At 45.7% G+C, this 12,911-nt stretch overlaps 2 protein-coding genes across 4 annotated transcripts in view; one reads left to right on the plus strand and one right to left on the minus strand.

The window, feature by feature from the left end:
- Nucleotides 1-12,609, minus strand: part of CHMP7 (charged multivesicular body protein 7) — a 55,886-nt gene extending 43,277 nt beyond the window's left edge. For both annotated transcript variants that reach the window (XM_073622306.1, XM_073622305.1), the window contains exons 1-3: nt 12,464-12,609; nt 5,571-5,692; nt 2,053-2,328 (exon numbers count right to left, since the gene is read on the minus strand). In XM_073622306.1, coding sequence (XP_073478407.1) covers nt 2,053-2,306 — 254 coding nt within the window. In that variant the 5' untranslated portion in view covers nt 2,307-2,328; nt 5,571-5,692; nt 12,464-12,609. The remainder of the gene's footprint in view (nt 1-2,052; nt 2,329-5,570; nt 5,693-12,463) is intronic.
- A 24-nt stretch (nt 12,610-12,633) lies between these two features.
- Nucleotides 12,634-12,911, plus strand: part of GINS4 (GINS complex subunit 4) — a 21,519-nt gene continuing 21,241 nt past the window's right edge. The window contains exon 1 of one of the 2 annotated variants that reach the window (XM_073622308.1): nt 12,634-12,814. The gene's annotated coding sequence lies outside the window, so the exon portion shown is untranslated. Of the gene's footprint in view, nt 12,822-12,911 lie in introns of both variants that reach the window. The other variant, XM_073622307.1, reaches the window with a different exon arrangement.

Raw genomic sequence — 12,911 nt, forward strand, 5'->3', positions numbered from 1 at the left:
AAAAATTTTTTTTCTTGTCTTTCTTTATTTTCAAAAACAAATGAGAGCTGCAAAATACTCACCATGCCTCTCAGCAAATAGCTTGGGGTGTCTACTTTCCAAAATGGGGTCATTTGGGGGGGGTTTGTGCCACCTGGGCATTCCATGGCCTCCGAAACTGTGATAGGCAGTGAAGAGTGAAATCAAAAATTCACGCCCTTAGAAATCCTGAAGGCGGTGATTGGTTTTTGGGGCCCCGTACGCGGCTAGGCTCCCAAAAAGTCCCACACATGTGGTATCCTCATACTCAGGAGAAGCAGCTAAATGTATTTTGGGGTGCAATTCCACATATGCCCATGGCCTGTGTGAGCAATATATCATTTAGTGACAACTTTGTGCAAAAAAAAAAAAAAAAAGTGTCACTTTCCTGCAACTTGTGTCAAAATATAAAACATTCCATGGACTCAACATGCCTCAAAGCAAATAGCTTGGGGTGTCTACTTTCCAAAATGGGGTCATTTGGGGGGGGTTTATGCCATCTGGGCATTTTATGGCATTCAAAACTGTGATAGGTAGTGAGGAGTAAAATCAAAAATTCACGCCCTTAGAAATCCTGAAGGCGGTGATTGGTTTTCGGGGCCCCGTACGCGGCTAGGCTCCCAAAAAGTCCCACACATGTGGTATCCCCATACTCAGGAGAAGCAGCTAAATGTATTTTGGGGTGCAATTCCACATATGCCCATGGCCTGTGTGAGCAATATATCATTTAGTGGCAACTTTTTGTAATTTTTTTTTTTTTGTCATTATTCAATCACTTGGGACAAAAAAATGAATATTCAATGGGTTCAACATGCCTCTCAGCAATTTCCTTGGGGTGTCTACTTTCCAAAATGGGGTCATTTGTGGGGGTTTTGTACTGCCCTGCCATTTTAGCACCTCAAGAAACGACATAGGCAGTCATAAATTAAAGGCTGTGTAAATTCCAGAAAATGTACCCTAGTTTGTAGACGCTATAACTTTTGCGCAAACCAATAAATATACACTTATTGACATTTTTTTTTACCAAAGACATGTGGCCGAATACATTTTGGCCTAAATGTATGACTAAAATTGAGTTTATTGGATTTTTTTTTAGAACAAAAAGTAGAAAATATCAATTTTTTTCAAAATTTTCTGTCTTTTTCCGTGTATAGCGCAAAAAATAAAAACGGCAGAGGTGATCAAATACCATCAAAAGAAAGCTCTATTTGTGGGAAGAAAAGGACGCAAATTTTGTTTGGGTACAGCATTGCATGACCGCGCAATTAGCAGTTAAAGCGACGCAGTGCCAAATTGTAAAAAGTGCTCTGGTCAGGAAGGGGGTAAATCCTTCCGGGGCTGAAGTGGTTAAAGCAGGGTTCTCCAAACTTTCGAAACAAAAGGTCCACTTTACTGTCCTTCAGACTTTGAGGGGGCCGGACTGTGGCCAGTAAGAGTAGAAAATGCCTCAGCATCAATGGGAGTAAACAATGCCCCATCATTGGAGTCAGTGGAAGATATAGTGCCCCATCATTGGAGTCAGTGGGAGGAATAGAGCCCCATCATTGGTGTCCATGGGAGGAATAGTGCCACATCATTGGTGTCCGTGGGAGGAATAGTGCCCCATCATTAGTGTCCGTGGGAGGAATAGTGCCCCATCATTAGTGTCCGTGGGAGGAATAGTGCCCCATCATTGGTGTCAGTGGGAGGAATAGTGCCCTGAGGGCCAGATAAAGGCAAGCAAAGGGCCACATCTGGCACCAAGCCAAAGTTTGGAGACCACTGCCTTAAAGTAATTGTAAAAGTTAGTTTTTTTCCTCCTAAAACAAACGTATTATACTTACCTGCTCTGTGCAGAGCAGCCCTGCATGTCTCATGCGTTTCAGTAACACGCATCACTGCAATATGGAGATTTGAATTTGGCGTAAAGATTTTCATTAACATTTTTTCCATTGATAAACTGCAACAGGTCCTCCCCCCACACATATCTTAAAGGTCAAAAGGAAACTCCTGTAAATCTTTAGCCCTAAATACAAACCACTAGGTAATCTTCACCTGAGCATCTCTTGGATCACCGTTGCCAAACCCAATGGAGTGCTGCCCTTGCGGGTGAAGTGTGACTGCAGTTGGCGCAGTGTGACACTGACCATTCCTTGAGCCTTGGCATGCTGCAAAATCAGTGGCATCCAAAATGTCATTTTACTGTCCCAGTCCGCACTGTTCACATCTCGTGTCCCTTTGAAGGCAGAGAATAAAAATGACATCCGTTCATCATCATCCCAGTCTGCAGGGTAAGGCGGGTCCATCATTAATGTGGCTTAAGGGGCGGACCTAACAGGAACAGGCAATAGAAGATTGGAGTGTGTAATTATACTGAACCTGACAGAAAACCGAAGAGGGAAAAAACATCACTGAATCCAAAAAAAAAAAATCATTTGCCTCTAGACCCTATGTATACAGACACAAAATGTAGGATATGAATACTACTATTTACAAAGATGATGATTTTTTTTTTAACTTTACAGCATTAAAAACAGTCAGAATGGGTTAGATTCTAAAGGGGGCCACTAAACCCAGAACCTGTATTCACTATATCCGGTCTCCCACAGTACACACAACATGGAAATGCAACTTTTTTAGTAAATTCCCAGATAACAAGGATAACTTGCCACAAATTTGTGGCAGTGTTGAAATGTAAGTCTATTAACTTGCTGCAGATTTTCACTGGCAAGTTGTACACTTGCAGAGCACTTGAAGCACAAGTTCTTGTTGACACTTTTCCAATTTGTAGCAAATTTGCGAGGCAAGTCTCTAGCAAGAGCAAAGTTGCAGCGGTGAGTCTATAGCAAGAGCTCTGCAAGTCTACAGCAAGGAGTAAAGATGAAAATTCAGCCACAGTGACCCCTGTGGTGGGATGACTATTGCACAACATAACTGAACCAGAACTTGCAGCAGACTTGCAGAATGTTTGCAAAGAAAGTTGATCTGGAGTCATGCATTGTGGACTTGCTGCAAATGTGTAACAAACTTGTGAAGCCTGGGAAGTCTACCAATAGCATAGCAAGTCGTTTTAAGACTTGCAGCTCAATTGCTTGCTATATGGGTATAAACTGCTAAATACCTTTTCTCATAAGCAGTATATAGCAGTCTTGTGACTTGTGTCTGGTTAAAGCTTGAAGGAAAAGTTTTCATTTTTCTCTGTCCGATGAGGCTGCATGACCCCTGACCCTATGTCTGGACAGTGCTGATTGGCCCTGACATGCACTCTCCCAAGAAAAAAAAAAAAACTCCCTAGCAACACACACCAAACTGAGCACGTGCAGCCTGACTCCAAAGGCTCTGTCTTATCAGAAGATGGACTGGGGACAGTACAAGGGGAGAATCAGAGAAGACAGGATCAAACAGCCTTTTTATACAATGCGGAGGATTAACCCCTTAGGTTTCACAATGAGTATAACAAGCATGCTTTACTGCATATACAGACTGATTTTACTGTTGTGGGTTTAGGAACACTTTAATTTTAGGCAGAGCCGATTCACGCACAAGCTTCTTAAATCCCCCACAGCATCAAGCGCAGAAATCTCTTTGCCACAGTTCCTTGCATGAAAATATGTGAGCAACACAGCAGGGAGAATGGGTCTTTTTATTATGGCGGACATGCACATCTGGGAACAAGAAGCACAGAGATCTCACCACTGGAGTATCTAACAAACATGGAGACATCAGTTTTAAGTGGACTGATTCTTAAAAATAATTTCCTGTAGAAGTCTGCTGCTGAGCAGATAGATGTAAGGCTGGTGTCAGATAAACATTTAAAACACTCAGTCTGACAAGTCGTACCCCATGATTTCCAATGAGTACCATTCATATCTGTGTGACTTCAAAGCAGTTCCTGCACTACTTTGAGTATATAAAATAAATAAATTGGTGCAGCGCAATATAAATAAAAGAAAGTCCATCCATAAATGTAAAAGAATTACAAGTTCCAAAAAGGATATAAGAACAGATCCGCAAGTGAGATCCAGAGCATTGGGAACCTGGATCGAACCCTTTTAGTTGCAGATTCCAATAAAAATAAGAATAAAAGAGACAACAAGTTTAAATATAAAATTATCTTAGATTACAATATACAACACAAAAAAAATGTAAACATAACCTTAAAAAAGGATTTTGTCTCCTAGGCCACTAACAGAAGATACCCCATAAATCTAATCATGTGTGATACAGTGGGGGTTGTGTAAATGCTGGAGTGTGGTTGTGGACTCCAGTATGTGGGGAGGACATCAAGACCTATGGGTGTTCGCATAGCTGAACATGTAAATAATAATATCCTCTGCATTGTGTAAAAAGGCTGTTTGATCCTGTCTTCTCTGATCCTCCCCTTGTCCCTAATCCATCTCCTCATAAGACCGAGTCTTTGGACTCACTCTGCACATGCTCAGCTTGATCCCTTTCACATTGAGGCAGTTTTCAGGCGTTTTAGCGCCTGAAAACTGCCTCCCATGCCGCCTGAATGCTTTCACACTGGGGCGGTGGGCTTGTAGGACGTTAGAAAAAGTCCTGCAAGCAGCATCTTTGGGGCGGTTTGGGAGCGCAGTATAAAGCACTCCCAAAACACCCTGCCCAATGAAATGAATGGCCAGCGCTTCCGAAGCACCTGAAAAGCGCTTATGAAGCGTCGTAACACGGGCAGTTTTAACCCCTTCTTCGGCCGCTAGAAGTCAAAAAGCGCCGCTTAAACAGCACTAAAGTGCAGCTAAAACAAATGGCGCTTTAGCGCTAACGCACGGGTGGCCCCAGTGTGAAAGTAGCCTTTGTTAGAGAGTTTTTCCTTGGAAGGGTGCATGCGATCAGCACAGGGCCAATCAGCACTGGCCACACAGAAGGTCAGGGGTCCTGCAGCCTCATAGGACAGTCAGAGTAGAATGAAAACTCCACCCACAAGTTTAAACCAGACACTGATAGAAGTCACAAGACTGCTATATACTGCTGATGAGAAAAGGTATTTAGCAGTTTATATTTACTAAAATAATTGCATTTCCATGTACTGTGGAAGACCAGATATAATGAATGCAGGGTCCTGGGTTTAGTAACACATAAAAGGTTAAGTACAAGAAAACACCTCACCTAGTAAATGAGTACATTTATATACGATAATACATATACAAGACAGCTGCAGACTGAAATCTAAATATCAGCTATGCATGGAATTAACCTTCAGCTTACAATGCCAAGGAAACATTTAGAGCAATTTAATATTTTGTATCCTTTTTAATAGAATGAGGAAGGCTTAGCCCCGGTTCACACAGGAGCGACACGACTTGCAGGTCGCCCCAAGTCGCCCCCAAAGTAGTACAGGAACCTTTTTCTAAGTCGGAGCGACTTGCGTTGCTCCTATTAGAACGGTTCCATTTTACAGAACGGGAGGCGACTTGTCAGGCGGCTAGGTCGCCTGACAAGTCGCCCCTGTGTGAACCGGCACTTAGAACCTCTTGTCAGGTTTAAAGTGACTGTCGCTTGGTGTAAAAGATGTAGCAAAGCAAGGAATGCAAAACAAGAGGCTTTATATTTACCTATTCCACTGTGATAGCCTGTAGAAACTTCACAGGGGTCACACTTCCAGGAGTGTGGAATGCCGGCATCCCCTGTCGCTTGCTGCGGTTCCTTATGCTGAATGATACACCATGACTGTGTCCTGTAGTGAGGCAGAGAACACACACACCCATAATTCAATGATGCACGTTATATATCAGAGCATATATGTACATATATACTTATACAGTGTGTATAGAAAAGAATCACCCCCTGTATAGTCAATTTTTTACCTTTTACCTACAGGTAAGCCTATAATAAGGCTTACCTGTAGGTAAAAAAAAATATCTCCCAAACCTGTACGGTTTAGGAGATATTCCCCTTGCTATGAGCCGCTGACTGCAGCGGTGCATGCGCACAGGGGATTCTCGGCTGAAGGCCCAGCAGATGCCGGACCTTGCCGGGAAAGAAATCTCCCGCGCGCATTGCGTGGGAGTGACGACATCGCGGCTCCAGCCACTCACAGCGCTGGAGCCGCGATATCTGGAAGACACGCCGAGGCAACCTCGGCGTGGACCAGGTAAGATACCGACGCCTCGTTCTAAGGTAAGTATTTCATAATGAGCTAGTATGCGGTGCATACTAGCTCATTATGCCTTTTGCCTTACAGGGGTATAAAAAAAAAAGTGTCAGCGGGTATACAACCGCTTTAAGACAGACGCAGTTTTTGTTTTATCCGGCTGTATATACTCAGTGCAACTTATAACATTCAAGTGAAAGATATAACACCAACAGGTCATAAATCTTTTAGCAATTCAAAAACAGAATCGCTGGGTTGGAAAAAGGATCACCCCCTTGTGTCAGTATTTTGTTGAAGCACATTTTGCGTTAATTACAACCTTTAGTCTGTTGGGATATGTCTCTACTAAATTTGTAAATCTAGAATTTGCAATATGTGCCCTCTCTTCTTTGTAGAACTGCTCGAGTTCAGTTAAAATGGTTGTTAAGCCACTATATTCAAGTTATACCATCCTCTGTGTTTAATAATCCTGTGCACCCCTGTGTCTGTGCCTTATAATAAGCCATTCTTTATCTTTATTCTATTTTATTTTTTTTACTTTTTATTTCATATGTCTGCATTAACATAATTAATAATATCACATTTCATAATTTTCCAAGTCAAAGCCATGATAAGCCGTGGTAAGTTTACAGAGGGCAGGACAGAACCAGGCTGGATCAGTCTGGTATTTCAGGTGATAGAAAGGGCCAAATGACACAGCACAAGCACTGTGCTGTATAGCATGCTTTAAAGGAACAGGGTCAATTTTATTTTTTTTTAGGGTAACAAACACTTTAACTTTGATGGTTTCTGGACTGCAGTCTTCGAGTCATTCCACAGATTTTCAATGGGGTTTAAGTCTGGGCTCTGACTAGGCCATGCAAGGACATTCTCCTTCAATCACTGTGTGGTCATTTTTGCTGTGTGCTTTGGGTCATTGTCATGTTGGGAAGTAAACCTTCTTCCCATTGACAACTTTCTGGCAGAGGGCAGCAAATTTTCGACAAGAATTTGATGGTATTTTGCCCCATTCATTTTTCCTTCTATTCCTGACAAGTGCTCCAGTCCCTGCTTCAGAGAAACACCCCCATAACAGGATATTACCACTTCCATGCTTTACTGTAAGAATAATGTTATTTAGATGGTGAGCTGTATTGGATTTCCGCCAGACATATCGTTTGGTGTTGAGGGCAAATAATTCAATTTTAGTCTCATCTGACCAGAACACCTTTTCCCACGTGGCCTCAGAATCTTCAAGGTGCGTTTTGGCAAAGCTCAGTCATGACTGCATGTGGCCTTTCTTGAGGAGTGGCTTTTTTCTGCAACCCTCCCATACAAGCCACATTTGTGGAGAATCTGTGATTTTGTTGTCACATGCACACAATGACCACTCTTTGTCATAAATTCTTGCAACTGCTTCAGAGTTGCTGTAGGCCTCTTGGTAGACTCTCTGACCAGTTTCCTCCTGGCTCTTTCATCCAGTTTGGAGCGACATCCTGATCCAGGGAGGGTCCACTTCTTAATAACAGACGTCACTGTGCTTCTAGGCATTGAAAAAGGCTGTGATTATTTTTGTATTCATCTCCTGACTTTTGCCTGTCCACAACTTTATCCAGGAGATCTTTTAACAGTGCCTTGACGCCGATAGTTGATTGCTTGCTTCAGTTGCACTACCAGAGACTGAAATGCTCCAGGGAAGCTCGTTTAATGCTGAGCTAATCAAACTGACTACAGTTGAAAGTCAAATGTCTTTGTATGCCATTGAGAAGATGATTAGCGCCACCCAATTTTTTTCATTTTTAAGATGGGGTGATGTCTTTTACATGTTGGTGTTCTATCTTTCACTTGGATGTTATAAATTGCACTGAGTAAATACGGCTGGATAAAAACAAAAACTGTATCTTCATTTCAGGCTGCAAAGCAACAAAATTTAATTATTTTAAAAGGGGGGCGATTCTTTTCTATACCCACTGTATATGCATATACAAGTATACAGTGCCTTGCAAAAGAGTTCAATCCCATTGGCTTTTTACCTATTATGTTACTTTACAATCTTTAGTTCAATGTTTTTTTTAATCTGAATTATATGTGATGGATCAGAACACAATAGTCTAAGTTGGTGAAGTAAAATTAGAAAAATCTATACATAAAACTATTTTTCAGAAATAAAAAAATTGATAATTGGTCTGTGCGTATGTATTCACCCCCTTTGTTATGAAGCCCATAAAAAGCTCTGGTGCAACCAATTACCTTCAGAAGTCACATAATTAGTGAAATGATGTCCACCTGTGTGCAATCTAATGCCCTGTACACGCGAACGGTTTTCCCGTCGGAATAAACTCTGAAGGTTTTTCCGACGGAATTCCGTTCAAGCGGTTTTGCATACACACGGTCACACCAAAGTCCGACCGTCCAGAACGAGGTGACGTATGACAGGACTAGAAAAAGGAAGTTCAATAGATAGATGATGAAAAGCTTCCGTCTGACTTTCTCTGTCGGACATTCCGCTCGTGTGTACGCTGCATAAGTGTCACATGATCTGTTGTTACATATACACACCTTTTTGAAAGGCCCCAGAGGCTGCAACACCTAAGCAAGAGGCACCACTAACCAAACTCTGCCATGAAGACCAAGGAACTCTCCAAACAAGTGAGGGGCAATGTTGTTGAGAAGTACAAGTCAGGGTTAGGATATTAAAAAATACCCAAATCTTTGATGATCCCTAGGAGCACCGTCAAATCTATCATAACCAAATGGAAAGAACATGGCACAACAGCAAACCTGCCAAGAGACGGCCGCACACCAAAACTCACAGACCGGGCAAGGAGGACATTAATCAGAGAGGCAACACAGAGACCTAAGGTAACCCTGGAGGAGCTGCAGAGTTCCACAGCAGAGACTGGAGTATCTGTACATAGGACATCAATTAGCCATACACTCCATAGAGTTGGGCTTTATGGCAGAGTGGCCAGAAGAAAGCCATTACTTTCAGCAAAAAACAAAATGGCACGTTTTGAGTTTGCGAAAAGGCATGTGGGAGACTCCCAAAATGTATGGAGGAAGGTGCTCTGGTCTGATGAGACTAAAATTGAACTTTTTGGCCATCAAAGAAAACGCTATGTCTGGCGCAAACCCAACACATCACATCACCCAAAGAACACCATCCCCACAGTGAAACATGGTGGTGGCAGCATCATGCTGTGGGGATGTTTTTCAGCAGTCAGGACTGGGAAATTGGGCAGAGTTGAGGGAAAGATGGATGGTGCTAAATACAGGGATATTCTTGAGCAAAACCTGTACCACTCTGTGTGTGATTTGAGGCTAGGACGGAGGTTCACCTTCCAGCAGGACAATTACCCCAAACACACTGCTAAAGCAACACTTGAGTGGTTTAGAGGGAAACATGTAAATGTGTTGGAATGGCCTAGTCAAAGTCCAGACCTCAATCCAATAGAAAATCTGTGGTCAGACTTAAAGATTGCTGTTCACAAGCGCAAACCATCCAACTTGAAAGAGCTTGAGGAGTTTTGCAAGGAGGAATGGGCAAAAATCCCAGTGGTAAGATGTGGCAAGCTCATAGAGACTTATCCAAAGCGACTTGGAGCTGTGATAGCCGCAAAAGGTGGCTCTACAAAGTATTGACTTTAGGGGGGTGAATAGTTATGCACATTGACTTTTTCTGTTATTTTTTTCTATTTGTTGTTTTCTTCACAATAAAAAAAAAACATCTTCAAAGTTGTGGGCATGTTCTTTAATTGTATAAAAAAAGAGAGCAATCAGCGCAAACAAATAAATAAATGAAAATGAATAAATGCAAGCTGGACACTATAGATAATCACAAAGCCTATATACGATCAATAAAATAATATTTAGTGCAGCGCAATAATATGGAGGTAAAAAGTCCATTTCACAAAAATGAGGACTCAGATGTTCAAAAAGAAAAAAGGCAAGTTCCCTTGTGACGGAAAAGGAAATATATTCTTCAGCAGTATATCAGTGACAATATCGGGGACGGTAGAGGAGCAAGCGAGCGGTGGGGGACGGTAGAGGAGCAAGCGAGCGGGGAGAGACGGTAGAGGAGCAAGCGAGCGGGGAGAGACGGTAGAGGAGCAAGCGAGCGGGGAGAGACGGTAGAGGAGCAAGCGAGCGGGGAGAGACGGTAGAGGAGCAAGCGAGCGGGGAGAGACGGTAGAGGAGCAAGCGAGCGGGGAGAGACGGTAGAGGAGCAAGCGGAGCGGGGAGAGACGGTAGAGGAGCAAGCGAGCGGGGAGAGACGGTAGAGGAGCAAGCGAGCGGGGAGAGACGGTAGAGGAGCAAGCGAGCGGGGAGAGACGGTAGAGGAGCAAGCGAGCGGGGAGAGACGGTAGAGGAGCAAGCGAGCGGGGAGAGACGGTAGAGGAGCAAGCGAGCGGGGAGAGACGGTAGAGGAGCAAGCGAGCGGGGAGAGACGGTAGAGGAGCAAGCGAGCGGGGAGAGACGGTAGAGGAGCAAGCGAGCGGGGAGAGACGGTAGAGGAGCAAGCGAGCGGGGAGAGACGGTAGAGGAGCAAGCGAGCGGGGAGAGACGGTAGAGGAGCAAGCGAGCGGGGAGAGACGGTAGAGGAGCAAGCGAGCGGGGAGAGACGGTAGAGGAGCAAGCGAGCGGGGAGAGACGGTAGAGGAGCAAGCGAGCGGGGAGAGACGGTAGAGGAGCAAGCGAGCGGGGAGAGACGGTAGAGGAGCAAGCGAGCGGGGAGAGACGGTAGAGGAGCAAGCGAGCGGGGAGAGACGGTAGAGGAGCAAGCGAGCGGGGAGAGACGGTAGAGGAGCAAGCGAGCGGGGAGAGACGGTAGAGGAGCAAGTGAGCGGGGAGAGACGGTGGAGGAGCAAACAAGCGAGCGGTGGGGGACGGTGAAGGAGCGAGTGAGCGAGCAATGTCGGACAGTGGAGGAGCAAGCAAGCAGTGGGGGATGGTGGAGGAGCAAGCAAGTGAGCAGTTGTATGGTCAGAGGAGCAAGTGAGCGAAGGAAAGTGGGAGGAGTGAGCCAAGGATGGAATGCAGGAGGAGCAAGCAAAAGGCGGGGGGGCAGGAAGAGCAAGCAAATGGTGGGGGGTGCCGGAGGAACAAACAAGTGGCGGGGGGGGGGAGTACCGGAGGAGCAAGCAAACGGCGGGGGGTGGTGGAGGAGCAAGCAAACGGCGGGGGATTCTGGAGGAGCAAGCAAACGGCAGTGGTACATTGGAGGCGCAAGCGAGTGAAGGAACATTGGAGGAGCGAGCAGTGGGATGTTGGAGGAGTAAGTAAGCAGTGGGACGTTGGTGGAACTGGAGGTGGGACCCTGGAGGGGCAGGCCAGCGGAGTGGTGGGACCCTGGAGGGGCAGGCCAGCGGAGTGGTGGGACCCTGGAGGGGCAGGCCAGCGGAGTGGTGGGACCCTGGAGGGGCAGGCCAGCGGAGTGGTGGGACCCTGGAGGGGCAGGCCAGCGGAGTGGTGGGACCCTGGAGGGGCAGGCCAGCGGAGTGGTGGGACCCTGGAGGGGCAGGCCAGCGGAGTGGTGGGACCCTGGAGGGGCAGGCCAGCGGAGTGGTGGGCCACTGGAGGTGGAATGTCGAAGGAGCAAGCGAGTGAGTGGTGGTACGTTGAAGGAGCAAGGTGAGCGAAGGATCGTTGAAGGAGTAAGCTAAGGATGGAATGTTGGAAGAGTGAGCAAGCAGTGGGATGTCGGAGAAGCAAGTGAGCAATGGAACATTGGAGGAGCAAGCAAACAGTGGGACATTGGTGGAACTGGAGGTGGGATGTTGGAGGAGAAATCGATGGAAAGTTGGAGGAGTAAAAATTGAATATTGGAGGAACAGGCAAGCGGTGGGACATCAGAGGAGTGAGTGGAGAGACATTGGAGGTACTAGAGGTGGGAGGAGTGAGTGGTGGGACATTGGGAGGTGTGATTGGAGGTGGGAGGAGCGAGTGGTGGGACTGATGACAATGAAGTCTCTTCTTCTTTTGCACATCTTGTGGTTCTGTTTAGTGAGTGATTTCCCCTCACTTCCTGTTTCCCTCACTTCTGACAATCAGACAGGAAGTGAGGGGAAATATTCCCAAGGCAACCATAAAAAATAAAAAGTTAAATGAAAAAAAGAAAAAAAGGATATGTGCATGAAATCATTTTTGTATAATGAAGAGGCGATATACTGTACAGCCAGCAGCGGATATCACACAGGACACTGAGGATCAGGACTAAATACTGAACTGTCCTCACAGGTAACAACAAAAAGGGACAGAGCAACACGAAAGTGAAAGTGAGAGGAGCTGTATAGGACGTATGTATAGGAGGAGACCATGCAGAGTGTATGACAGGGCAGAGCAGACAATACAGAGGACCGTATCCAGCACACTCACCCCAGGCTCTCCTCGTATTGCTCCCTCTAGTGTTGTGCGGTGTTGATCCCTCTCAGCTTCCGTACACATAGACAGCCCACACTCCACATGACTCATAGTCCGTGCTGTACGGGCGCCATCTGCCGGCCTCTTGTCAGCATTGCGGCCTGGGTGCATGACATCGACATTGGACGGGGCGGGGCCATGTTTGGGTTGTACGCTTCAGCACATTGTGGGAGGAGCTCCGCACTATAGCGGCCCGCTGTATCGTCCAATATTCATGAGGAGGCGGGGTTCTGCGGGGAATCCCTCCTCGGAGTGACGTCGGTATACGAGCTGGCGGGAAAAGGAAGAGTCCGGAGAGGAGTCGAGGTGATCGGTTAGTGGTGATAAGAGATATTTGGGGGGGATAAAGCGGACCTGTACTCTCTTAGTGGAGGGTCAGTGTAATGGCGGCCCTACCAGCTGT

Source organism: Aquarana catesbeiana, linkage group LG03 (assembly GCF_042186555.1).
Source record: "Aquarana catesbeiana isolate 2022-GZ linkage group LG03, ASM4218655v1, whole genome shotgun sequence".
In the NCBI taxonomy this organism is placed as follows: Eukaryota; Metazoa; Chordata; class Amphibia; order Anura; family Ranidae; genus Aquarana; species Aquarana catesbeiana.